Source organism: Pollicipes pollicipes, unplaced genomic scaffold (genome assembly GCF_011947565.3).
Source record: "Pollicipes pollicipes isolate AB1234 unplaced genomic scaffold, Ppol_2.1 Scaffold_2555;HRSCAF=2994_pilon_pilon_pilon, whole genome shotgun sequence".
In the NCBI taxonomy this organism is placed as follows: Eukaryota; Metazoa; Arthropoda; class Thecostraca; order Pollicipedomorpha; family Pollicipedidae; genus Pollicipes; species Pollicipes pollicipes.
In genome coordinates, this window is record NW_023596136.1 from 19920824 (window position 1) to 19948595 (window position 27772).

Here is a 27772-nt window from a genome sequence, read left to right on the forward strand (position 1 = left end):
ATGAACGAGCTGCGCTTCTCCCCTCACAGCAGCCTCTTCTCCATGTGGCCGCACCCCGACCCAGAGATGGAGAGCATCTGGTTCATGCAGGTCAGTCGCTGACCGCTCTACAGGTGTCCGCCCGGTGGTCGAGATCGCTGCCGCGTCTGCTTGTCCTGTTGCCGAGCGTCAGTGTCAGCTCGGTGCCTGGGCTGTACATGTGTACCCACTGCTTGTGAAGGGCAAGCTGGCCGTCTCTGGTCAGAAATCGAGCAAGTGATACCAAATGCATCGCTGCCAACCGTTAACTCTCCTCGCGTTGAGTGTACAGAGGCGGTAAGACCCGTCTGCTGCGTGGTACGCCCTACTGGGCCTCGTCCCGACCGTCCGTCACCTGCCGGCCGCCTGGCACAGGACGCGTGTGGCGGCATCTGGCGGGCCGACCTGAGCTTTTCGATGACGAGCAAGGGTCCGGAGCGGCTGTACGAGTGTCCGGCCGGGCCCGCCCGGGCGCTGGCCACCTGTCCCGTCGGCACGCTCATGGCCGTCACTGGTAAGTCACCGTGCTGCGGTCGACTTCGTACGGCAAATGTGCGCTCTGTTGGCTCAGCAAACTTGGTCTACCACAGACCTGCCAAAGCTGAGTCAATAGTCATGATGATGATTCCCTTGTTTCTTTTCGAGATCCGAGACAAAACTCAGGGTTGATAGTAGGTGCGGACAGCCTTTGCAGCATTTTCCGTACGCAGCGGTCAATTTCGAGACTTCTGTCTCGCCGTCATTTATAGACAGAATCCGGCCATGGTGGTGGATATCTCCACATCCCACATATCCGTGTCCAACTTATTCATGTTTATCATTCCACTTGAAGTTTCAGTGGGAAACACTTTCTGCTTGCTTTCGCGAGAGTTAGCTTTGCAGTGATTCCTACCGTGGTCAGGTAACGCCATGTTCCAATTAAAACTGTAACACTTTGAATGGCTGTTACGGTGGTCCCTTGCGCCGGGCAGCGTGTTGGGATGTCTGAACTGAAGCCGCATCGATTGTACGCCAAGTGGGATCTCGCACCCACTCGCACTTTTTCACGCTGCTCCGCGACCGTGCTGCCCTTCCCAGGTGACGACGGCCACGTCAGCGTCTTTAACTACCGGACTCGGGACCTGCTGGCCCGCAACCGCCACCCAGCCGGGGGTAACTCACTCATCTGGCTCACACAGGAGGTGCGGTCGCTGGGCTGGACTGTCTGATACTGAGACACAGAGACCACGCGTTTACCGGCGTGAATAACAGCTTCCAAGGCCTTGAAAGACCAGACAAATACGGACATGAGCGATGCTATCAACGTAATAATAGTCGCATGTGTAGGCTAACTTGTGGGCGTGATATGGCAATTCGCGTTTGCCTGTGCGCTGTGACTCGGCGTATATCTGGCGGTGAGTGAAGCTGTCGTCCGTCTGAAACTGTGCATCTGAACCGCGGGCAACAGCCGTTAGGATCACTTCGTTGTTCCATGTACACATGCACATTGGATGTTTCACGGATCTGAATTGGTCTAACAGGGAAGTGTGACAGGCGACCGCCACACTGCCTAGCTTGCGCAATACCCTGAGGGGCTGCAGGGTACCTTGTCTCTGTCTCACTATGCTGCGTGTCGACGAACTGACCGGCGGTTCCCTAGGTGTGCAAACAAACCTGCATGATACTGGGTGGCTTTGCCGACGGCTGCATCCGGCTGCTAGAGCTGCACGCCGGCACCAAAAAGGGCAGCTATGGCATGAGTCTGATGTTCGTCCAGAAGCCCCACACGGCCGCCATCACCGTCATCAAGCAGAGTCCCTCAGGTGAGGCGCAACTGCCGCTGCTAACGGAGAACTTACCAAAGCATCCGCTTAAATGGCTAAAGTCAGAGTCACCTGAAATGTAAAATTTTATTCTGCATGCAAGTCTTTTGGACTTTGTATTGCCCATGTTCGAATACAGCTGTAACGTTGGCATAATGATCTCAGAGTGTGTGGGTGCCATTACGGGAACCGACGAAGGGGACGTTTAGTACGGCTGGACATTGCGTGATACTGTCTGGCGTGATAAAGGACTGCCAGCTCTGTTTGACCAGCAGGCTCTTGCAAAATTATCTTGATATGGGAATCACCACAAAATTGACGGTAAAACCATGGCAGGAAGAGCAGCCAATCGTTTACAGGGCAATGGCCAACCTGCTTTTTCGTTCTGCGCAATTCTGGATGGGATAAGAATGAGTTTTCCTCCAGAGGCGCAACCAGAGTCTTGGGAAAGGGCAAAGGACGCTTTAAAACCGTAGCGGTCAGAGTTGTTGCCGGCATTTTTTCCCGACGTAGTACAGATAGATGTATTGAGGATCCACCTGAATTGAACAACAATGCATATAGAAACGTAAAAATTGTTTTTGTACGTCCAACCTAAGTTCGTCTAGAGGTGTTTATCGCTTCTTCAGAGCCAATTAGTAACAAAGATTACATAAACTATTTGGACATGTGTTCTTGCAGTCTGCGAGCAAAAACACTATGTCCCGACGTTGCAGCGTCCTAGGTTGCGCAGCTTCAGTCACCCCAGCTAATACTAGACTCGGTCCACGGATGAGCGAGAACGGCGACGTATTGGAAAACAACATTCTAGAACACTTATGAAATCAAGTCGCATATGGCAGAGGCATTCCGGACCGTAAACGTCGCCTGTGTCGTTTTCAGATTGATGCTAGGAGCGGATTAACATTTTCATTATCCTTAACTATGCAACCATGAAATCTCTATTGTGCGTGTTGCTGTAACTGCTAATCCGTTCGGAGAATGAACCCAAAATAATACAGGTGAAATACCCCAACCGAACTTTTGAACGGTGCAGTGTAATGCTAAAATTGTCTGATTATTTACTTTATTACTACTTGGCTTTTTGTGTTATTTTTATTTTACATTACTACATATTACTACAGTGTGCATTATTTCCTGACACGTGGTCGCTCTCGCGCGCCCGTCGCTTGCCACCCGCCGAACGTTGGCCACATGGGCGCGCGGTCAGCGCCCAAAGCTGGCCATCGTCGGCATTCGAGCCGCCTACAGCATCGTCTGTACGGCCGCCGCAGGTCGGATGCTGGTGACTGCCTCGGACGACGGCACCGTCTGGTTCTTCTCGCTGCTGATGGAGGAGGAGAAGTTTGTGGTGGCGCCGCTCGGGTTCTCCCGGTACGGCGAGCCGGGCGAGACAGTCACGTGCCTGGAGTTCGTGCCCGGCAGCGAGGCAGGTGACGGGCCGCTGGCCAGCCGCCGCGCCGAGAGGCACGGCCACCTGGCGGCGCGCAGTCAGTCGGCGCGGCCGCGGCACTCCGGGGCGTCTGATATCCTAGGCTGATCACGGCTGAGCCATTGCTCTCCAACTGTGCAATGATGTTAAATCAGTCATAATTGATTCATTTAATGGATCATTCCACTAACACGCGCTCGGTGGGGTCAAATTGACCCCCCGAAAGTTTTTCTAGAATGGTTTCTGAACGCCGCGGCATAGCCGCACCAAATTTTGCATGGCTGCAGGCAATTGAACAGCAGATCGTCTAACAGAAAAAATTGAGATGTACCTTGTAAGGCCGCTGACCTATGACAGGTCAAATTCAGGCCATGGTTTCACCGAAGGCAATTTCTAGGGAATCGCTCAATCTGATCCAACAACGGATTATTAGACAAAGCCATGCATCTCTGAGATACTCTCTTAGGCAAGACAAAAATTGAATGAACATATTAAATGGACCCAGGGCCAGGTATGGAGGTCATATCAAGGTCAAAACTAACCTGATTTATCACTCTAGGGTTTGATGTATGAGATAGTTCCTGGAGCGCATTTCGAATGTGTTGATAACAGAAACCGCATTATACACCTTCGATGGACGTATTTAAGGTCAGAATAGGCCACTGACCCAAAATGACCCAGGTCAACATTTTGTTTTTTAAAAACATGCTGCCTAGTGTAATATTCATTGCTTGTTCAAATTCAAAACTTTATGCAGTCTTGTATGCTTTTGGTTACCATGAACTTCAAAAGGTCAATCAAGGTCCCTGATCTTGAATGAGCATGTGACCTTTTGCGATGACCAGGTGGTCTAGGTTCTAGGCGCCCTTTGGAGACCAATCTGCAATTTGACCTTGTTTGACTTTATTTGACCTACAGGTCACAACCTAGGAACCTCAAACTTTGACCTAAGTGATTTCATGTACAGGTCAACACAACCTGTGAATTTGGTGCCTCTGGCTCTCTTAGTTCCTGAGACCTTAGGGGGCTTAAATTGACCCCCACCCGAGCGAAGGGTATCCAGCCGGCCACCCGGGCGCGTGTTAATGTTGCAAATCAAGCGTTACAATTAAGATTGCGTGAGTGTTTTGTTGTGTTGGTCTTCTCAGAGTCAGGCTGATATTATTTCCATGTTTAGATTTGCTGATTCGTGTCGTACCCGTGGCCTTGGTACGCTTTTGCTTCTGCCATGTTGTTCGCGGTTAATAGCAACATCTTTATGATGTTCGAGATCAGGGTGCATTCTAGTGTGTTTTTTAAAAAAGGCCAAGTACCTTTCTGTGTGGAGACCGTTTAAGAAAGAAATGCGCTTGAACTTATATGGCAGTTTCTGGATCGGTTGAATAACCTTCTTTGTAAAGCTCTGCTAGGCTGAGAATGAGCAACTGATGCGTACGTTTAACGGTTCTCGCAAGCGATGTCAGTTTTCTTACACAATTGTTTCTGTCACTTGAAGTGAGATATTTATCAGAGCTGCGCTTTTATATCACTGTTACTCACTGTGCAGAAGAAGTTCACGCTGTTCACGGGCCGTGGTCGGGTGGTCGAGATGCGAACGCCGGGGGTGAAGGACCTCACCGACCACTCCACCTACGGCATCAAGGGCGTGCGCGGCCGCAGCTGGATCTTCAAGACGGTCAGTGCCGCAGGGCAGGACGGCGCGAGATACCTGGCAGCACACCAAATTGTGTACATCACTGCACATTCAAAATGCATCTGAACAATCGATCGCTTACTTGTGCGGGGGTACTGTGCAAAGCGCGTAGACAGTGGTTAAGTATGCTCAGCCATTTCAAAATTATAATTCGCACCCGTGTAGCCAGATGAGGTGTGTACCGTTCCCACCGCAAACCCCGTTGTGTGAATGTCTTCCTCAATGGCCCGGATTCCGGGTTAAAACTGTAGATTTGTGCTGACTGTTTTCATCGACCGTCTTGCTCATTAGTAACGCAAACGTGCCCCCTTCCACATGATATGCTTCGGTTGTGTATACCCGTCTCTGCAAACATTTTTTGCGGTAGACCTTGCCATAACGCTGTTTTGGTCGCTTTTGCCATTTTATATTTGCAAGCTTGGAATGCTTCATGTTGATAAAAATTTATTGTCAACGAAATCAAAGTCCCACAGAGCCAAAGCCTCGCCAATAAGTGTGCGGTGACCCGTTGAGTTGTTTATTCTGATTAGCTGGCCGCGTGTTGGCTACTGAACTTCGAGTGCTACCGTGCTGTTAACAGTGTTGACCAGATGTTGACGTTTAAAATGTGTCCAAATGAGCTTCTTGTCGCGTGTTTTGTGTAAGCCAGGTGCATTTTTGGTGACACGTTCAGACAGCTCGCATACTTCACTGCATGATGCGTTTTAACAGCCTGCAAAAGTGGGCACCCGCTTTCGAGCGCCGTACTAAATGCATTCGTAGAAATGTATTCAAAATGGCACCCCACTATTTTACCCTGGTTTTATCTGCTCGCACGCGTTGGAAGCATGACGCAGGTGCATCACGATATCCGGTTCCCCGGTCTGGACCCCGGATAAACACTGGCAGTCCCAGTCAGCGCAAACTTGCGAATCTACTAAGCGTTTGACAGGACACCGAGTCCTCACTTAACTTCGATAGATGTCCTTGTTGCCAGCTATTTCACGCCCACCCCCCAAAACGCCCGGGCTGGCTGCACCCCGCGCCGCGTGAGATCGACGCCGGGGCGCTCCGCTGTCAGGTGAAATCGGAGATCCTGCAGGAGGAAGCGCGTATCGCCCGCGAGGAGGAGAAACAAAAACAGCGGACAGCGCTGCAGGAGGACATCGACGAGCGCAAGAAGGTCGGCGTCGAGGTAGAAGAGGAGGTGGAGAAAGGTAGGTGTGCTGGACGAGCCCAGCTCGGCCCGGCAGTCACGTGGTCGGGTGCTGCACTGCTGGGCGGTGGCGGTGGGGCATGACGCAGCAGTCAGGGTGGGTTTGCTTGGTGTGGATCCGCAGCGTGCAGTAGTAACTGTCTGTGCTCGCGTTGCCAGTGAGGGAGGAAGTTGATCTTTGTACTCTAGTAGTTTACGGGGCAGGACGGCTACGCAGTAACGGCGTTATTACGGGTTCAGTTTGTTCTCCGGGAGATGAAAATTCGTTAAACGCGTCGGAGTTCACTTCGCTATCATAAAGGAGTTCGTGTGATTTCGATGAAACAGTTCCGGACTGCTCCACCAAAAGGATGAGGTATGCCGAAAACAGACTCCGCTACTTGGCTTCATTGAACTTTGGGTCGATGTTCTTTCTCATGCAAGCGCGTCGATTTTTGTAAATGACGGACGCATGGCTGAGCCGAGGGCCAGGAGAACACCCTGATCCTAAATACGTGCTAACAAATTTTGCCCACGTTATTTTCATGAGCGATATCTTGCCTTAAGTTTTGTTTTTGCACCATTTGTTAAATAGTTATTTCAGCAGCTATGCAGTCAGGGCCATGCAGTCACGGCTACACAGTCACGGCTATCAAATATTTCCCAGACTAGACTTTTATGGTAATCAACTCTTGTGAGCCATTGATGACATTTTAGCAGAAATAGCTGTAAGACGAATCGACGTTTGGGAAGGTAGAATGCTTAGATAATATAAATAGACATCCCGTCCTGATGGCTTCTCGTAAATACGTCCTATTTAGTGATAATTTTTTACGACGATCGGATTGGTGACGATCGGGTTGGTGACGGTCGAATCGGAAATAACTCGTTCAGTCTTATCTTGTCGTGGCTGTGCTGCCGTCACTGTGACACTTTATTGTATCACCATTATCTGGCAGAATAGAGTTATAATCGCGCGATCAGTCTCACCCATCATTCAGTTTCGCTTCTTTAGGGCCGTGGGCGTTGGAACCTGTTCGGTTTGTGTGCCAGCCTGCCGCTGATGTGCCTTGACTCCCCTCCTGCGGCCGTCTTCAGACAAGCTGGAGAAGCGGCTGGCGGCGGAGGACCGCGACATCCCGGAGATCCCGCTGGTGGTGCCGGAGCCGCCGTCGGCCGTGCTGGTGGGCGTGCCGGCCGGCGACGGCAGCTTCACACTGCTGATGGATGGCTGGGACGCTGGCTGGGTGCACTCGGCCGCTTTCCGCGAGGCTCGCCCCTCGGCCGTGCGCGTTCCCGGCGCCTCGGACGTCGGCGTCAGCGTACGCCGCTTCAGGTCAGTGTCGACGTTGAGGCGCCACGTGGTGAGAGGGGGGGGGGGGAAGCGCTATAGAGGGCCGGTGGGGCGGCCGGGGCCGGGTCTGGGCCAGCTCGGACAGGAGCTGTGACATCCGCTGACTGGGCGGCGCTCAGACCAGGTCGGCTCGGCGAAGCCGGCGTTGGTGGCGGCGCTGACCCCTGCAGCGGCTCGGCATGCGTCAGTTGACAACTATCAGGGTATGGAGCTACGCCGGGCTGGAGGCCGGTTAAGGCCGGGTAAGGCTTGTACAGCATTGTGACTTCATGCGCTGCACTGTGCTGATTCGCTGAGAAGAACGTAGGCAAGTAGTATGTGACTGTTGGCTTATTTCTGAGTTATGGGTAACGCACATAACTACTGTGGACACTCTGATGCCTGAAAGTATTCTGTGGGGGTGGAAAAAAACTGATCGAAGTAATCCCTTTTCTGAAAGGGCGGATGCGTTTGCAAAAAGGTTTCGGGCCGGTTCCTGCGTGTGTTTTTCTGCAGCACAGCATTGCGTGACGTGTTTGTCGACTTTCCCTGACCGCTGTCGCCTGCGGGCGCCGACATCACAGCTGCCGTCCGCTACCCTGTCTACAGCCCCGACGGTCAGTACCTGCTGCTGGGCCTCTGCGACGGCCGGATTCGGGTGCACGCGGTGCAGCCGGACAATCCCTGGTACCTGGACGACTACTGGGTGCTCTCCATGCACGATAACACGTACGGCAGGATCACCGATATCCAGTTTACCTACGACCAGAGGTGAGCCGTCACTGCCGCTTTGTGGCTCAATGGCTGATGGACGTCGGGCTCAACACTCTCGAGTAGACAACAGTGGCAACATTTTTGGCATCATCACAATTGCGCCGCATGTAGCCGTGCACTGGATGCCACTCAGAATGAGAACATATCATGTAGGATCGCACTGCTCTAAATAAAAGCAAATCATGTAAGATTGCACGGAAAGACTGCCTGAGATGTGACATCCTGCAACCAGTTTATTTTTGTCTTATGATGAGCCCGTGTTAATAATCGACGCTTGCAAGGCATACGTTGATCGAAAATGCGTTTAGTTGATTTCATAAGTCGTCTCGTAAACCACGAGAGCTGTGTCCTCAGATAATTGACATGAACTGCTCTGTCGTACAGTGAGCACCATAGGCAAACTAGAATTCGTACAAGGGCAGTGCGTCGCACGCTTTCAGGAACGTCATCACATGCGGGGCGGACGGCAACGTGTTCCTGTTCGACTTCAATCCGCCGGAGGGCATGGCGCGGCCCCGCTCGTCCAGGATCGCCCTGGTCGGCCCGGTGAGTGTCGGCCGAGGTAGACGTGCCAGCTCCCACCTCACGCCACCGGTCTCCCTCCTCCCCCGGCCCGCCCTCGGCCCGCCCGGCCGCGCCGTTTGGTCGATGGATCGGGAGGCGGCGGCTGGTCGGCCGTAACCGCGTGCTGGCGTGCATTGTGGCACTGATTGCTGCCAGGTGGACGGATATGTAAGAATCAACATTGCAGGGCACTGCATGGAGATTATGATTACGAGCGATTCAGTTGCATCGGATTTGGTAATAAGTCACGGCGATGTCCGGAAAGCATGCCCTCAAAACGTAAAACATTACTGCTGAACCCGCAATCATATTTGGCATTGCCGACCATGATCCTGGTAACTAGTGCCCACGATGATGAGCGGCTGCGGCCACACTGCAGGCGGATCACCACCATCTCCAATCAAGTAATGGGCTGATGCTCCAGGCGACTCGCGCTCTGATAACTTGACGGCTCATAAAAATTCCACAATGTAAAGAGGCGGTACGGTATCGGCTGAGATGATGTGAACAGATGTGTATTGTTTTTCGTTTGATGCCCCATAGCAATATAGTATCTACAGACAGCAGGTACACCAGGGTATGTTACGTGACCCAGGGACACCACGACAAGCGGTTTTTTCCAGAATGCTGTTGAAGATGGACAGACCTTGCCCTCTAGGCAAAAAAGTGATTCAACACATGTGCACTGTCACGATCGGGGTAATCGTGGATCCCTCGTGCGCTCGTGTGACCCGCTGACCAGGGCCCAGTATATGGTCCCGTCAGCCGCTCATGTGCTGGCGTATCCCGCTGACCAGGGCCCAGTGTGTGGTCCCGTCAGCCGCTCATGTGCTGGCGTATCCCGTTGGCCGGTGCCCGGTGTGTGGTGCCGTCAGCCGCTCATGTGCTGGCGTATCCCGTTGGCCGGTGCCCGGTGTGTGGTCCCGTCAGCCGCTCGTGCGCTCGTGTGTCCCGCTGACCGGGGCCCGGTATGTGGTCCCGTCAGTCACTCGTGCGCTCGTGTGTCCCGCTGACCGGAACTCAGTGTGTGGTCCCGTCAGTCGCTCGTGTGCTCGTGTGTCCCGCTGACCGTGGCCCGGTATGTGGTCCCGTCAGTCGCTCGTGCGCTCGCGTGTCCCGCTGACCGGGGCCCGGTGTCTGGTCCCATCAGCCGGAGGAGCGGGTGGACGAAATCGACGACCCGCAGTCGTACAGTCTGGAGGAGCAGCGGCAGCGGTCGGCGCGTGACGCCCGGCTGCAGCTGGCTGAGCAGCGTAAGGCGGCCGTCAAGACCGAGCTGGCCGAGCTGCGGCGCGACTTCAAGCAGTGGATCGTCCAGTGAGTCGGCGACCGGGCCTTGTCGGGTCAGCTGTCGCGCCCCGCACCAGGGCCGGGCGGGGATGTCCGAGCGGACGGAGTGTGCGGCCTGTCCTCCACAGGACGGCGCTGCCGTGCCGGGGTCGCGACCGACCTGCCACCTGGTGGAGACACCCTGTCATAGCCGGCTGACGCGAGTCCTTAGCTGGCAGTCAGGTGAACAGTACAGGCTGGTTTGGCAGAGGAGTGCGATGGATCGCTTGGAAGACTATGCCATGGTGATGCTTTGAACCTGTGAGTGCTTCAGCTGCTTCGTCATGAAGTGCGCCGACATAAAGTGTGACATGGATTGCTGCAGCGACCAGCAGGCTATTTTGCTAAGTGTGCACTTCCTCGGTGCTGGAGTCATCGAGCACGATTTGTGCTGTGACAGGGCTTACCTTTTATGGCGTTCCAAACAAGCTTAGCGTCCTGCATGGTTCAGTTGACTGTTGCCACCGGTGCCGTTCAGGAATCAGGCTCTGCCGAAAGAGGTAGCCCTCAGCCATGAAGACCTGCTGCTGGACGAACGGATCAGGGCAGAGCAGCAACGCAGAGCTGAGGAGAACCTCGAGACGGTCAGTGGCCGGGCAGGGGCATGGAGATGGAGCTGAGGACGTGGAGACGTTTGGAAGGTTTTTTGTTTGTTTATTTAGCACAAAAACTGTTTTCGTCGGACTTTGTCGTCTTCTCACTGATTTCAACTTGTCTTGAGCTTCGTCGAGTTGAAAATTCAATTTCGAATGCATCCACAGGAAAAATTTACAGCGTTCTTTCGCCACACAATTATGACAAACAAGGTTAGCTTCTACCGCTTCATTTCTTTCAGGCCTACCTCCATGAAATTTGTTATCAGCGTCTCCGTCTTCTCATAGAGGATTCCCTATTCAGGCACATTTTTCCCACTCACAGGCTCGGAAGGAGATGGAATGGGAAGCTGATAAGTACCGTTTGGGGCGCAAGAAGTTGTTTGACAGGTTCAAGAGCACCGTGGACTACGACAGGGTGGTTGTGCGAGGTTTCAAGTAAGCGTCAGTCTTGCTCTATCGTTACGTTGACGACTGGCTCGTGTTAAGACATCACCAGCGGCGCCACGCCGTTGCGAAAACTAGGGCCAGTGGTGTACCGTGACGGAGACCCAAACCAGGCCCCTCGATCATGAGCCCAACCCGTGGACCACACCTCTACTGAATGGTAGCGATCGGAGGAAGCGCGCCAGAAGTTGGAGAACGTAATACACCTTGTGATACGTGGCCGGTGGAGTGAGGGCTGAGATCGCATCGTCGTTTATGAATATTCGTTTTTGAACTTTCTGCTTGTTTTACTGATAATGGCGTGATCATTGAAAGAGTTGCAGTTCAGCAATTGATCCGTGACGCCACAGAACACGACCAGGGAAGGTGGCATCGCCAGTATCACTGCTTCTTGTTTGAGCGTAACGATTCCTTTGGTACGCTTTCATACTGTCGTGGTCCAGAGCTGAGTCTTTGCAACGAGCCACACGTGCCGCACGTGCATTTACCTCGGAACGAGTAGCGCTGCCCTGCCAGCGCGCCCATCCCCTCCCCAAACATAAGCTGCGGCGCTGAGGCTGGCGCCGTGTCGGCCCCGCCACAGGAACTGCCGCGAGGTGTGGACGTTCCGCGTCAAGACGCTGTCCGAGAGCTTCCTGGAGGCGCGCGACCAGAGCGACTCGGCCGTCAGCCAGCTGGAGGTGGTGTCCGTCTCCAGGACCGGGTAGGTCCGGCCGGCCTGTCCGTCTCCAGGACCGGATAGGTCCGGCCGGTATGTCGGTTTCCAGGACCAGGTAGGTCCAGCCGGCCTGTCTGTCCCCAGGACCGGGTAGGTCCGGACGGCCTGTCCGTCTCCAGGACCGGGTAGGTCCGGCCGGCATGTCCGTTTCCAGGACCGGGTAGGTCCAGCCGACTTGCCTGTCTCCAGGACCTGGTAGGTCCGGCCAGCACGTCCGTTTCCAGGACCGGATAGGTCCAGCCGACCCGTCTGTCTCCAGGACCGGGTAGGTCCAGCCGGCCTGTCCGTCTCTAGAACCGGGTAGGTCCGGCCGACCTGTCTGTCTCCAGGACCTGGTAGGTCCGGCCGGCACGTCCGTTTCTAGGACCGGATAGGTCCGGCTTACCTGTCATGCCGGGCACCACTGTCCTTCAGTGTCGGCCTGTACAACGGGGTCTGACCGTGACCGATCCGGTGGGGAGAAACAAAAGTGGCCGTGATCTGGACGAACGTAGCCACTTTAACAATTACGTTTTTCTGCCAATCAATTCATACAAGCGTGCTTTCTTATTCATTTGGCAATGGTAACAATAAACTCATCTTGGTCAGACTAATGCCACTGATCAGTACCATCATTCATACGCTGTTAATTAGTGGCCCGCTTTTGCACGCGATCGTATTGAGCCTGCTGGAACAGCCGACCGCTGACTGCGCCTCCACTGACGCCTCTGGCTGGGCCCAGGTCGAGTGCGGTCCCCTCCCGCTCCCGGATAGCGGTCCCGGCCGACCCGGACGCCAATCGGTTTGAGCAGATGTCGGTCAGTGCGCGCCGCCAGACGCGCAAGAGCGTCGGCATCCGGGCCTACCGCGCCCTCCTGCGGCTCGAGGAGAAGAAGACCAGGCGGCGGCGCCGCAGAACACAGGTGGGCGGGCGGGCGGAGCTGCGCCGCTGGTGGCGTGGTATGCTGGCGACGGGCGTCTGGTGCGGTGATCTGGAATGAGGACTGGTCAGCACGGTTGCGGAAAGTCCGCCCGGGAGCGTCAGTTGATGGGCTAGAAGCCTGCTGCCGCTTGTGTCCAGGTTCCCGGGTCGGCGTCGTGAGTCAGTGACGTCAGCAGCTGTACGTACGGTAAGGTAAGGAGTGCCTCGTTGTTGAGCTGCGGTCGGCGTGATCGCGACTGGTGGCTGGCTGCCACGCGTCCCCACCTCCGCCTGCCGCGACAGAAGCCGCGTCGGGCGGCGGGCGGCTTCATCGCTCTCAGCTGACCTGGCCGGCCGCCGCCAGTGGGCTAACATGATGGCCCGTCGGCCCGACCAAAACCGCGACGACCCGACCGACCTGGCCGCCATCCAGACTGCGCTCGACAGCCTGGGCGACTTCAAGCTGAAAACGGCCGCTGACTTCAAGGTAGTCGACTCGCGCCAGAACACGGCTCGCCTCAAGCGGCACCAGCTCATCTCCGTCAAGGAAGAGGTGGGCAGACTGTAGCTGCTGGTGGGTTCATCTATCTTGCTGATCAGGCGGCATAAGACAGTGCGGTGCTCACAACGCCTCGGCGTGACCAGCCGATGTTCGCAGAACTGCCTGGGATTATAAAGTGAGGCGGTCAGCTTTGGAGCAGGAGCTCGCAGTAAGCAGGGGAAACACGCAGCTCCGACCCGGTTTTTTTGTAGCAGACATGTCATGGGGCTATACATTTTTTAGACTGGTGCACGAAACTGCATGGGTGCAGTCGTGTTACGGACACTAGTAGCATGTGAAATATGGGCGAAGCATCGAGTTCTTCTCAGCTTAGATAAATTAAAGTGGAAAGTTTCAATGAATCACGGGGAGGAACAAGTGTTGTTTAACACGCACCGGGGTGGTCAGTTGATTAGAAGGTACTCGGGATGGTAGGGGTTGGGGCCGGTTTGACCCTCTGATATTTCAAAAACTAAGCGAGCTAGAGTGACAAGAGGCGCAGAATACGTGGGGCTCGATGTGAATTCGCTGGTGTCTTTTGTACTTCTTAATGTCGTGGTCTTCGGGTCAAACACGATTGAGATCGAGATCAGCACTCAACGTGCCGTCTGACCGCATGTAACCGTGCTTTAGCCGAAACAGCTTCCAAGCAAAATGTATTTAGGGGTCATATCAGGTCAGCGGCCTTATCTTATTTAAAAAGGTCAAAACAACCCAAAAAACTTCGAGATCATTCTGAATTTGAAATCAGCGTCAAGACCTACCCTAAGCTGCATGTCCGTGAAAGGAAAAGGTTGATCGAGGTTAATTCATGTCAAATATCTTCTCTGGCGTTCACGAAATCAAAATACAATTTGTTAACCTTGTAATGAAAATCCCGAATTTTTGTCAAAAACCATCCACAGAGGCACGTTTTTAAGTAAGAAGATGTGTTTTGGTTTGAGCCTCGACCTGGTTTTCATACCTCACCCAAGGATAGAAAAATAAGCTCCAATTCTAATGTTATTAGTATAATTGCTCCCAAAAGGCTTTAAAGTTGCATGACTTCGTCTTAAACCCCATTGTCGCATCAGCTCAGAATGTTCCCTTCGCTGACAAGCATGGCCTGACTTTTTCTGTTACAGGTCAGTGACCTTAAGAGATATGTCTATATTTTGGCATAAAAAGTTCAACTTCTGAGTCGTCAACAGCTGTTCAAAGTAAAGCGTTACTACGTCGCTCCATTCGGGTGTTGTCCTGGAAAAATACTTTAGGAAGCGGAGGTCAGATTGACCTCCCACCCGAATATGCGTTGAATGTTGCCCGGACACTAAATCAGCACTTGACAGAACACCTGTGCGCGCAACTGTTATCCGTTTGGCTCTCTGCGTGCCAGATTCGCAAGCACAAGACGGAGTTCAACAGCCGCGTGCTGGAGCTGCGCCGCCGGAAGAAGGAGGTGCTGCGCGAAATTTGCGCATCACTCACCAGGGCCGGGGAGCTGCAGAAGAAGCTGCCGCCCTCGCAGCACGTCAAGCTGCCGGAGCAGCCGAGTCTGGCCGATGACGAGTCGCCCGAGGCCATCTACCAGGTCAGTCCCGGCTGGCTGACGTCGGAGTCACGCATCTGATCGGCCAGGTGCGATGGCGTGTACCTTATTTTGTGCGGCTTTAGCCGGGGATTGGTGGCGATACTACTATCGCTAAGGTCAAAAGTGTCTGGCTAGTTTTGAATTAACTAGCTTGCTGGTGCGGTCTGTAAGATTCTGACGGCTGCGAGAGCAGCCGTCGGAATGCCCCCATAGCCACCCGTGGAAGCCGGTGCCGTTCCGAAAGCATAGGTGAATGTGTGCGTATGTCAAGAACACCAGCAGCGGGCGTCTGTTGCAATGGCTTACCGTATTGCCGTTGCCGGCTCAGATCTCGGAGGAGGCGCTGGCTGAGTACCGCAAGGTGGCGGCGGCCGCCGCCGCCATCGCGCACGAGGACCCGGCGGTGGTGGCGGCGGCGCAGGCGGCGGCGGCGGCACAGGCGGCGGCGGCGGCGGCGGCCGAGAGCTCGGCGACCGATAGCACGGGCGCCGCGGGCACACCACTGGGCTCGCTGCGGCGGCGCAGCCTGCTGCGCGCCCGCCACCAGGCGGCGATGGAGGTGGGCGCGCACCGCGCCCGCCCGGTCGTGCAGCGGTCCGACACCGACCAGACGCTCACCAAAGTCGCCGAGATGCGGTGAGCGCGGAGGAGGAGGGGAAGGGGCCGCGAACGCGAACACTAGGGGGCAGCGATGGGCGACGGTACTTCGAGATCAGCTGGGGATGATCTGTGTTCTCTGTCTCAGACAAAGCCCGCTCCAGGCCCAGCCGATGCGAAACAAGGGAGCCTGTCCTTGGAGTTGACAGGTGCCACTTTGTGGAGCGCAGGGAGCACTAAGAGAGGTTTGCGTCGTTGCGCCCCGTGATCCTTCCGCAACTTACTGCCAGGTGGCTTCGTGTGTTGCAGGACGGCGTTCGCGCGCGACCAGGAGCTGCGCAAGATGAGCGAGCTGATTGAAGAGTTTGACGAGTGTGTGTACGAAGTGTGGAAGGAAATGGTGCGCATCGAGTACGAGCTGAAAAACGCCGACCTCCGTCTCATCACCAGGTCAGTTGGTGCCAGGCGCCCGTGACCCGCCAGGCGGGTCACATGGCTAAGTAGTGCCAGTGCCAGGACTGTTCAGTCAGATGTCACGGCTACTGCGGCTATATCGACCCATTCCAATAGATATGACAGAGACAGATATCACCACGCGTTACCGGCCAGATCGCCATGCGATTTTCGTTACCTCCTGTGACATGCGGCGTGTTTCTAGACGTCAACACTAGGCTTGCCTGATGAGATTCAGGTCAGATCGCCATGCAATTTTCGTTACATCATGTGACATGCGGCGTGTTTCTGGACGTCAACACTAGGCTTGCCTGATGAGATTCAGGTCAGATCGCCACGCGATTTCCGTTACCTCCTGTGACATGCGGCGTGTTTCTGGACGTCAACACGAGGTTTTCCAAATGAGATTCATATGGTGGCAGCTGAATGGAGACGAAATGAGAACCAGGCACGCGTCTGCATCGCAGGAGAGTTTGCGATGGACTTCAGTTTTTGATGCCACGCAAGTTCCGCCGTCAGGTGGCAATTCACAGGATTTTATAGATAAGCGGAGGTCCTGGCACAGTCCCGTTAAATCCCTAGCACCCGCCGAATGCCGCATGGAGCCACGATGTGTTTCTGCGGAAGATTATTAACTTCATAGCCGCGCCCCGTTTGGCTCGTCGAGCTGCGTGTGTGCCCATATCTCGAGATGGAGGTGGGCCGGGGGAGGGCATGGGAAAGACCGGGGGCACATTTTCGGAATAGGCTCAGGGATGGAACTACGAACGTCAATGCGTCTCTTGTGCTGGTCACGGTCCTCTTGGCAATGAATGAATATGTGGGAAATAACGAGGCAAGAGTTGGCATTCACTATCATAAAGTGGAAAGACCCTGCGTCCTGCGTCAGTCCCAGACCCGGTACCGAAAGACCCTGCGTCAGTCCCAGGCCCCAATACCGACAGACCCTGCGTCAGTCCCAGCCCCAGTACCGACAGACCCTGCGTCAGTCCCAGGCCCAGTACCGACAGACCCTGCGTCAGTCCCAGCCCCCAGTACCGACAGACCCTGCGTCAGTCCCAGCCCCAGTACCGACAGACCCTGCGTCAGTCCCAGCCCCAGTACCGACAGACCCTGCGTCAGTCCCAGCCCCAGTACCGACAGACCCTGCGTCAGTCCCAGCCCCAGTACCGACAGACCCTGCGTCAGTCCCAGGCCCCAATACCGACAGACCCTGCGTCAGTCCCAGCCCCAGTACCGACAGACCCTGCGTCAGTCCCAGGCCCCAATACCGACAGACCCTACGTCAGTCCCAGCCCCAGTACCGACAGACCCTGCGTCAGTCCCAGCCCCAGTACCGACAGACCCTGCGTCAGTCCCAGGCCCGGTACTGAAAGACCCTGCGTCAGTCCCAGGCCCCAATACCGACAGACCCTGCGTCAGTCCCAGCCCCAGTACCGACAGACCCTGCGTCAGTCCCAGGCCCAGTACCGACAGACCCTGCGTCAGTCCCAGGCCCGGTACTGAAATACCCCTGCGTCAGTCCAGGCCCCACATCCGACAGACCCTGCGTCAGTCCAGCCCCAGTACGACAGACCCTGCGTCAGTCCCAGGCCCAGTACCGACAGACCCTGCGTAAGTCCCAGGCCCCAATACCGACAGACCCTGCGTCAGTCCCAGACCCGGTAATGAACGACCCTGCGTCAGGCCCAGGCCCCAATCACGACAAGGACCCCTGGCCCTGTCCCACGTCCCAGCCCCCAGTCCGACAGACCCGCGTCAGTCCCAGGGCCCCGTACCGACAGACCCTGCGTCAGTCCCAGGCCCCCAGACCCGACAGACCCTGCGTCAGTCCCAGGCCCCAGACCGACAGACCCTGCGTCCGTCCCAAGGGACCAGTACTCGACAGACCCGCGTCAGTCCCAGCCCCAGTACCGATAGACCCTGCTTCAGTCCCCAGCCCCCAGTTACCGAAAGGACCCTGCGCTCAGTCCCAGCCCCCAGTACCGACAGACCCTGCGTCAGTTCCAGCCCCCCCGTACCGACAGACATTGCGTCAGTCCCAGCCCCCCAGTATCGACAGACCCTGCGTCAGTCCCAGCCCCCAGTACCGAACGAGGGATTCACCGCACCGTTTCAACCAGGGGCCGATAAGCGGCAGTGTTGTCTCTGTACCAATTATTGGACTCCCGCGCCGTTAAAAGATCCTTTTGCACACTCAAGGCACTGCGTCGATCTGCTGCCAGATGTCCTGGCCCGAGAGCCTACCGCTTGAGAGAGGGGCCCGTTGTATAATGTATCCCTCCGTCGTGTTGTAGTTACCGCAACACGAGGCAACTTATTTCATGAAGCGTTTGAAGTGCCACTGTCCTCCACGTCACCAATTTCACCCGCCCGTTGGCCGCCGCCGTGTGTTACTGGGAGGCCGGCTCCGCGCAGCCCGTACGGACCACAACGCGGGCGTCGGTGTTTTTTTTTTGTCTAGGCGGAGAGCACTACTGCTCAAAACTAGTTAATATTTTGCTTTTCGCTGGTGGATTCTGAAGAAAACTTGAACTATCCCAAGGAACGAGGGATAGTTCAAGGAGGAACATAGGCACATCCATGTAAATATTTGGTCGTTTCCATCTACGCTGTCGTTCACTCCACTGACCTTTCAACATCTTTGGAAAACCCGAGTAACTCCGGCAACGCTCTTGGATACTATTATTCAATAGAAAGGAACAAATAGTCCATTGTAAGTTAAACAGCGCCTGCCGTTTATTTGATGCAGTCATTTAATTCCTGCCTACTTTGGTTTCATTTGTTCCTAAATACGTGCTGAGTTGTCTCTTCCGGTAACTTCTAGCTTCTCTTTCAGCTGAATAAGCCCAACATGCTTCATGTTTCGTGTTTCATATCTTCAGGTTTTACATAGAAGAAAATTTACCTCCAAAATCAAAGTGAGTTAAATCCGGTGGGCCGTTCAAGCAGAAGATTGTTTGCCGATTAAAAGTTAAGAATTGCACAATGAAGTGGTCGAAATTCGGGGACTTTTTGTTGGGGGGGGGGGGGGGAGGAGGGCGCCAAGTTCCAGGGGGACTAGCAATGAAGCGTGTACCACCCTTGACGAAGTCCTGGATCCGCCCATGGTTTTGGAAGCTATCGGTAAGCGATCGGCTATGTCAGGCCAAAGTCCCCGGGTCGGCTGACTGCCTGGCCAGAATCCCCGGGCCGGCTGACTGCCTGGCCAGAATCCCCGGGCCGGCTGACTGCCTGGCCGGGGTCCCCGGACCGGATGACTGCCTGGCCAGAGTCCCCGGGCCGGCTGACTGCCTGGCCGGGGTCCCCGGGCCGGCTGACTACCTGGCCAGAGTCCCCAGGCCGGCTGACTGCCTGGCCGGGGTCCCCGGGCCGGCCGACTGCCTGGCCAGAGTCCCCGGGTCGGCTGACTGCCTGGACGGAGTCCCCAGGCCGGCTGACTGCCTGGTCGGGGTCCCCGGGCCGGCTGACTGCCCGGTCGGATGGCTGTGAACGATTGGTACCCTGGTGAGGCAGAGCACCCGCCGTGCTCCAGGTTCCGTGAGCTGGTGCTGGTGCGCGAGTTCGAAAAGCAAGAGGCATTGCTAAACCGCGTACTCCAGGAAAAGATGCAGGAGGACACGGAGGCACAGATGGCGGTAAGATGTCACGGCGATTTCAAAAAAGGCGGGCGAGGGGTTTGCCCCAGAACTGAACATGACTGCTGGTCTGAACAAAACAGGATCTGAGCGGTCGCACGCGGTCGAGTGAGATGAGTCATCAAACTGCAACCATTTTGTTGTTTTGCCTGATGCTGTCGACCGTGCTGTTTGAACGCACGGTGGTCATGCAAGAAATCACCCTTTCAAACTGAGTGGAAATATCCATGCCAGTCACTTTTCGAATGCGGCCGCGCGGGCATAAACAGTGTGAAGCTGAGCATGCTTAAGCTTTTGGACGGGAGGTTTCTGAGGGATGACTGTCTTTCGCTAGCTCGCCCTGTCCATGCGACTTAGTGTACCGCACGTTGTCCCTGTTCTGCCGTATTGGTGCGGTTTGGGCCTTGGGCTCTCAGCAGCCTCGACTTCATTGTCGGCTGTCCGCTGGCAGCTGGCCGAGGTGACCCAGCGCTTCGAGGCGCGTACACGGGAACAAGAGGAGCTGGAGCAGGGGATCGTCGCACTGGCTAAGGAGGTCACCAACAACATACCCGGTGACAAGTATGCCAAGTTTCTGCTCCGGGTGTACAAGAGGAAAATCAAACGCAAATCTGACACCAAAAAAGATGGTGAGTGCGGGCCTCTGGTGAGGCGTGCACTTTGTGTTCGTTCTGGATATTGTTGCATGCTAGGTGTGATTCATTGATATCAAGTATCTATATTTTTTGTTCCGTGAATTCTGCAATGGAAGTCCTTGTCAATGAGCCGTGCTCTGATTTGGGTGGATAGGTAAAGGAAGCCTTGAATACATTGACCTGTCAGACTGGAGCTGAACTGTATCAAAGCATTGCGGCAGTGGTGATATATAAACACAACAACGTAGTTCAGAAATACAACAACGTTGTTCAGAAATACAACAACGTTGTTCAGAAACACAGCAGTGTAGTTCAGAAACACGGCAATGTAGTTCAGAAATACAACAATGTTATTAGATACAGCATGACTGGCTTGAAGTTTCCGGAATGCCAAAGAAGGCGCAGTGATGGCCATCCGATAATCGAGCACAAGCCGCCGTTTTAACTTAACACGGGTGACTGGTTTCAATGACTGTGCGTTTCAGTGTTCCCAGTCCGAACTGCATGGTTATGAGAGCTTTCCACAACAAGTAATGGGCTAACGCGTTTGTTTTTGGCCCGGCGAACACGACGGCCGAGGCACGATTTGAGCCTCGTTAACTGCTGTAGGAAAGCTTTAATCGCTGATCACTGTGTACAGAGACAGGAGCTTGCACACGTACAAGCCCCTGAGGGTGTGCGCTCTCCTTCCTGAATCTATGTCATGTTTTATACGTGTGTGATTAAGTGTTGACAGCTAAAAGTGCCAGGTGGACAGGTAAAGACAAGATCGACAATATGCGATGTTGTTTTACGTCACGCAAGAAATTTCGCGCGCCTGAAGCGCGCTGAACGTTTTCAGTACACATTTTTGAGTTGTGCTTTCGTCCGCCATTATTTCTCGTGTATCCTCCTGCACAGAGACATGTCTTCAAGAACATCTGCGAAAGGCTCCCTGACCGCGTAACCCTTCCTCCTCTCCCAACGAAACTTGAAGGGGTGTCCCACCTTTGGGGAATATTTCAGAGAAACATAATCCAGTGAAACTTCAAGACTAGTTACGTCCAATAATAGCACTGGATAGTGCCACTGGAGCACCATAAGAACATAATCAGAATATCAATTTTAATTATTTTTTAGTGTTAGCTATGCTGTCATCGCTTTGCAAAATCAATACGCTTCTTCCTTAAAGTCGCGGTCGCCTTCACCATGACAACCACCGTGCGCACCTCTACTAGTGCGAATAAGAGAACGTTTGTCATTGGCCCAGCTGGCAAGAGCCTGCTACCTAGAAGCGCATTGGTTAAAGTTTGAACCAGTGCGTCGCGCGGATCATGCAGCGCTGCTATTTCCAAAGCCGAAGTGCGCCCCGAGAAGAGTTACTGCTGTAAACGCCATACGGGGAGAAACCAAATTCAACATATGACGTTTCGTTGAAGTCTCGGAATAATGGCTTCATGTTCGCTCATCTTAGCAAAGTGTTCATAGCTTTCGCAGCATTTATCACACAAGCGTTTTGACACATTAGTGCGTTGCTAACATTATAGGTGACATACGTTGGATAAAACGAGGCAAACTAAATGTATTGCTTTAATAGTGGTGAACAGTGAGTCAAACCAGTTTCTCCCGCATCATTGGTTATTTCGAATAAAGGTTTAAAATATTCAGAGGAATTTCGAAAACTGGTACTACTGATGAATTGTACGCGTCCGATGAAACAATAAGTGAGAGGCATGAAAAGGTGGGATACTTCTTTTAAAATGAAAGTGAATGGTGTTATAGCTCAAAACGACGGAATTTACGTCATTTAAAAAACGTTGACTGCTTGTGACGCCTGGAAGGAAATCGTACGTTTGGAACCGTCTCAAGAATCGGCATGGCATGATTGCATTGGCTTTTGCCGCCGTTACGCAGGCAGAGGCTGGTCCATAATTGAGTCAAGGAGGTGGCCACGCAACATTGTGGGCCACTCTATAGCTTGGAGTCCGTTCTCCAAAAATCCTCAGATTTCTTCTTTTAATTTTCAAGATTTTTTATGTCTACCATTTTGCATGCGGGAACAATATTTCTGTGCGCGGCCCCAGAAGGCTAAGTGTCGGACGTATGTGTATACATAGAGCGCGTTCATTGTCTTCAGATCATGGTGTGCACCGCTATTTTAAGGCTCAATGTTGTTGAGAAGATATGGCAACATAGGTTCATATGGGCTGCTAAATACCATCAAAGTCCAGCACGACACTTGATCCCAGGGTTGGCTGCGGCCAGCTGGTTTCCGGCGGCTAGCCAGCTAGTGGATGCTGTGAACAGCCAATGACTATTAACAAATGCCGTGTTGTTGTTTTGGATATGATGGAAATATAAAATATGTTAGCATATAAACTGTGTTAGAAGTGGAATGCACACCATAATGAGAGGCACAAATGAACAATCAAGGGCACTGCAATATATTTCGCTGGTGGCGCTTGAAGTTCTTAGGTAATTGCGCGTAAAAATTGTCGGAACAGATGTGGCTGCTACGATGTGCAGCTAAAACCCCGCGGAACATTGTCATCGTGTAGATCTCGAACTTATTTATCTGAAATAATTCAGCCAGACGCGTATACCCGACCTGGCAGAACACCATGAATGATGGAAGTGCTGGCGCTCGCAAGCACACGTTGAGCCTTTGGCAACAGAATAAGGCCCCTTTGACCTAATAGAAAGAGCCCAAAACGAATGTGGGAGGCCCCAGAGCAATCAAGAGTGCCCCAGCTGACTAACACGTAGAGCTCCGTCAACAGCGTAGGTCCTCCGATAAATAAGAAAACCCCAAGACCAGCAGGGTCGTCATCTAACGGATCGAAAGGTGAGCCAGCAGCTCAACACAGAGGCTCATATCAACCGTAAACGGTCTTACGAGCAAATGAAAAAAACAGGACCAAAATTGTGGGCCCTTGAATAATCGACAGTACCCGGTAGTTGAACACATAGGGCCCGGTCAGAGCGCAGGGCCCTCCGAGCAAACGGGAAACAACCCATGATCAATGCGCAAGCCATCTACACGATCGGGAGTACCTTGAAACATGAACGTATAGGGCTAATGACAGCAGTGTTGGGTCATCTGAGTAAATTTGAAATGCCCAATACCAATGTTGCTGACCCTTGCGCGATCAAGAGTTTCCGGACCGGTTAACAGAAAGAACCCCAGCAATAGTGTATGGCCACCCGCAAATGAGAGCCCTATGCCAGTGTAGAGCACCCCTGGGCATTGAGTGCTTCGGTACAATAACCTATATGGCCCCCAGCAACAGCGCTGATCCCGCCGAAGACGTGGAAAGAAGCCGAAACCAATGTGAAGGGCCCCTGAGGAACCGACCCTGGCAGCCTAACATGTGTGGCCCCGGCAATAGCGTAGGGCCTTTTGAGTGAATGGAAAGGATCCGTGGTGGGCCCCTGATGTTCCCTGACGCTCATGCCTCCCCTGATCCCGAAGGAGCCCTTAGGCTCCGAACGGCCCATAGCCGCCAATTGAACAAGTATAGTTTGCTATCACACAAAACTTGACAAAATTGGACGTCTTTGGTTTTACAGGTGAGCAGGGAAGAACAGTCGCAAGCAAAAATGAGGGGCCCACGAGCAGACAAAATGTATTCAATGATCGAAAAAGCTGTTAATTGATAATTTTGCGTATCATGGGGTCCTACAGGGACCCTACGCTGCTTCCGGGGGATTCCGATCAGGGTCATCTCGATTGCTAAGGAGCCTTCCATGTTGCCATTGATTTATTTACACTTGCTCGAAGGGCCCTGCGCTGCTGCTGGATACTCCTTGCTAGCGTGTCGGGACGGTCTTGTCAATCAGGGGCCTTCCACGGATTCTTTCCACTGATCAGAAAGGCTCTGCAGGCTTATGGCCCTATGCTCACGTCGGGGGCCATCTGTTAACCTGCTTGGGCACACTCGGTCGTTCTGGGCCTTCCAAATTGGGTCTTGGGTTCCTTCTATTTGAACAGAAGGTCCAACGCACTTGTCGGGGCCCCCTCAGCTCGTCTCCGTGGTCATACTAGGCTGATCGGAGCCTTGGGCATTGCGTCTTGGTGTTTGAATTTAGGACCCTACAGTCCTATCGAAGCCATCTGATAGCCTGCTCAGGTACGCTCCATCTTTAGAGGGCCCTCCACACTGGGTTTTTGGTGCTCCTTATTTGAATGAATAGCCTTGTCTTATATAAATTATTAAATAAGCCCTTGTCGGGGCCCTTTCTGATGAGCTGCACGGGCACATCCGATCGTTGGGGAGCTTGTACGTTGGGTCTTGGGTACTTCCTATCTGAATGGAGGATCCTACGCTCTTGACGGGGTCCCATCTGTTAACGTGTTTTGTTGATTGGGGGAAATTGTTGGGCTCATCACGCTGTCCAGAGGTCTTACACTGTTGCCCGGGCCCTATATGTCCACTTGTCAGGTCGATCTGATCATTAAGGAGCTTTCCACGTTGCCTTTGATCTCCTTGCATTTTTTTGGAAGAGCCCAACGCTGCTGTTGGGACGCTATCTGCTTCCATGCGTTGGTAATCTTGATCAATCAGGTTTTCCTCCACGATTCTTTCAATTTGCCCGAAAGGCTCCAAACGCCTTTTCCGGGGCCCGATATGCCCAGGTACGCTCAGTTGCTCAGGGGCCCTTCATACTAGTCATACATATGCTTTCCACTTGCTCGGAGGGCCGTGTGCTGTTGCTGTCCATCATATATGGTGAGGCACCGCGGCACTCGATGCTCAGGGGCCCTCTACTATGACCGAGGGCCACTTCCCTTTGATTTCATTCGCGGAGGACCCTTCAATCTTATCGGGGCTCTTTCTTTTAACCTGCTCGGGCACTCTTGATCGCAAGGGGGTATTAATTCATGGTGTTGGGTGATGCCCCTTTGTTCAGAGGACCCTGTGCTCTGGCCGGGCCCTACATGTCAGCCTGCCATAGCGCTCCCGATTGTTTAGGGGCCCGCCACCGTAGCCCTGGGTTCTTACTGCTTGCTCTGAAGGTCCTATATTTGTTGTATATTTGTAGGTTAGGTTAGGTGGGTTAGGTTAGGGAGCCTCTTTGTTGGTCCCCGGCGGCGCCCATGATCGCTCAGGTTCAGCCTCCATTGGCCTCCCGCGGCACCCGTGATCGCTCAGGTTCAGTCTCTATTGGCCTCCCGCGGCACCCGTGATCGCTCAGGTTCAGTCTCTATTGGCCTCCCGCGGCACCCGTGATCGCTCAGGTTCATTCTCTACTGGCCTCCCGCGGCACCCGTGATCGCTCAGGTTCAGTCTCTGCTGGCCTCCCGCGGCACCCGTGATCGCTCAGGTTCAGTCTCTATTGGCCTCCCGCGGCACCCGTGATCGCTCAGGTTCAGTCTCTACTGGCCTCCCGCGGCGCCCGTGATCGCTCAGGTTCAGCCTCTATTGGCCTCCCGCGGCACCCATGATCGCTCAGGATCAGCCTCCATTGGCCTCCCGCGGCACCCGTGATCGCTCAGGTTCAATCTCTATTGGCCTCCCGCGGCACCCGTGATCGCTCAGGTTCAGTCTCTATTGGCTTCCCGCGGCACCCGTGATCGCTCAGGTTCAGTCTCTACTGGCCTCCCGCGGCACCCGTGATCGCTCAGGTTCAGTCTCTACTGGCCTCCCGCGGCACCCGTGATCGCTCAGGTTCAATCTCTATTGGCCTCCCGCGGCACCCGTGATCGCTCAGGTTCAGTCTCTATTGGCCTCCCGCGGCACCCATGATCGCTCAGGCTCAGTCTCTATTGGCCTCCCGCGGCACCCATGATCGCTCAGGCTCAGTCGCTACTGGTCTTGGTGCTTTAGCCTCAGGGCAGCAGTCGGCTATGCGCCGATGAATTTGTACGCACAACTTTCGAACGTAATTTTGTGTGCCGCCTGCGTCGTAGATGTCATTTCCTTTGCTTTTGAATGTTGGCACTTAGCATACTTGTACATGACGTTCTTAACACGTTTTAAATGCTAGGATATTTTGTACTCCTGTAGAACAAATGACAAATTTTGCGTTAGTCATTAACCATCAGGTAATTAAATCGCTCAGCCGGCTAGCCGTAAATAACTTAGGAATCAAGTCCGTGCTTTGTTTTGATGGTATTGAGAAGCCAACTCGAGTTTATTTGGCATGTTTTTCTGAACTATTTGACCTCAAAATTTCAGGATTTAACATACCTGGAGAAAATAAATGAGCTCCATGTGTGTGCACACATAACACGCCTAGCTCCATAGGGCTGCGCCCAGTAAGATAGGTTCCCGCGTCAAACATATGCAAACATTTAGTACTAACTTTATCATGACTAAATACACGCATACGCACACACGCGCGTGCGTTCGTGCGTGCGTGCGTACGTGCGTGTGCGTGTGTGTATGAAGTAATGGTAAATTTAGTAATAAATGTATATGTATCTTTAGTACGAGAACCTATCTTACTGTGTGCAGCCCTATGAAGCTAGGCCTGCTCACCCCGGAAACGCATTTTTGGCGATGGTAGATGACAGCATGAGGGCAGTGCTGAAGAAGGCAGCGGACAAAAGTCTTGCTGCTGGGAAACGGGACTCGTACCGCACTCGTGCCTTCCGTATTTCCAAGTCGAACTGGGTGGCGCGGTCCTAGCCCGACATGATCACGTGTACAGGACAGCTACGCCACCAGTGACGGGACACATGCCAGATGCGCTGTGGGGAGGGGCTCGGGATCATCCCCGGGACCTGCACGACATCATATGTCTCGTCGGTGATCCGTCTCCTCCGAGGGGTCGGGAGGCTGACCGGGCTCTGACACCATCCACATGATCGCCGCCCGTCCTCCACAGACGACTCGGACGACAGCGACTCGTCCTCTTCCCTGTCCGACTCGGACGACGACTCGGACTCGGACGATGAGGATGAGGACGAGGAGGACGCCATCCAGGAAACCTGGGACCTCAGCGTGTGCCCACCCGGCTGCGACCAGCAGCTCTACGACTGGGTCGCCCAAACGCGGCTTAAAAGGTAAGTGCCCGCCGGCCGACCGCCGGCGCGCCGCTGCCGGAGGCCGGGCTGCTTCTGCCGTGCTGTGGAAAAGACAGCGCCGCGGGTCTGCCGTGCTGTGGGGGTGACGGCACCGCGGGTCTGCCATGCTGTGGGAGTGACAGCACCGCGGGTCTGCCGTGCTGTGGGAGTGAAAGCACCGCGGGTCTGCCGCGCTGTGAGAGAGACAGCACCGCGGGTCTGCCATGCTGTGGGAGTGACAGCACCGCGGGTCTGCCGTGCTGTGGGAGAGACAGCACCGCGGGTCTTCCGTGATGTGGGAGTGACAGAACCGCGGGTCTGCCGTGCTGTGGGAGTGACCGCGCCGCGGGTCTGCCGTGCTGTGGGAGTGACAGCGTCGTCGGCCGTTCAGATCACTGCGGCGTTGTGCCATGCATGTGGCGTGAGAAAAATGTCGCGGCATTAGACAGGAGCCAGTCCGCCGCCACTCGTGCTACGAGGGCTAACTTGCCTCGCAGTGTGGCGTTGTCCTTGCGTCCTCGGACGATTTCTGAGCTTGGGTCTGAGTGTGTCAGATGTGGGGGTACAATGGT

At 54.2% G+C, this 27772-nt stretch overlaps 1 protein-coding gene across 1 annotated transcript; it reads left to right on the forward strand.

Moving 5' to 3' along the window:
- Positions 1-27204, forward strand: LOC119098901 (cilia- and flagella-associated protein 44). The gene is made up of 24 exons (XM_037221949.1): positions 1-90; positions 394-532; positions 1096-1199; positions 1658-1820; positions 3095-3249; positions 4799-4927; positions 6006-6141; positions 7218-7290; positions 7330-7455; positions 8062-8223; positions 8667-8772; positions 10031-10107; positions 10598-10703; positions 11038-11150; positions 11743-11862; positions 12599-12779; positions 13143-13331; positions 14695-14889; positions 15218-15250; positions 15437-15525; positions 15796-15936; positions 19475-19577; positions 20029-20206; positions 27023-27204. Exons 1-24 carry the CDS (start codon positions 1-3, stop codon positions 27202-27204), a joined length of 3090 nt encoding a protein of 1029 aa, XP_037077844.1.
- The last annotated feature ends 568 nt before the right edge of the window (positions 27205-27772 follow it).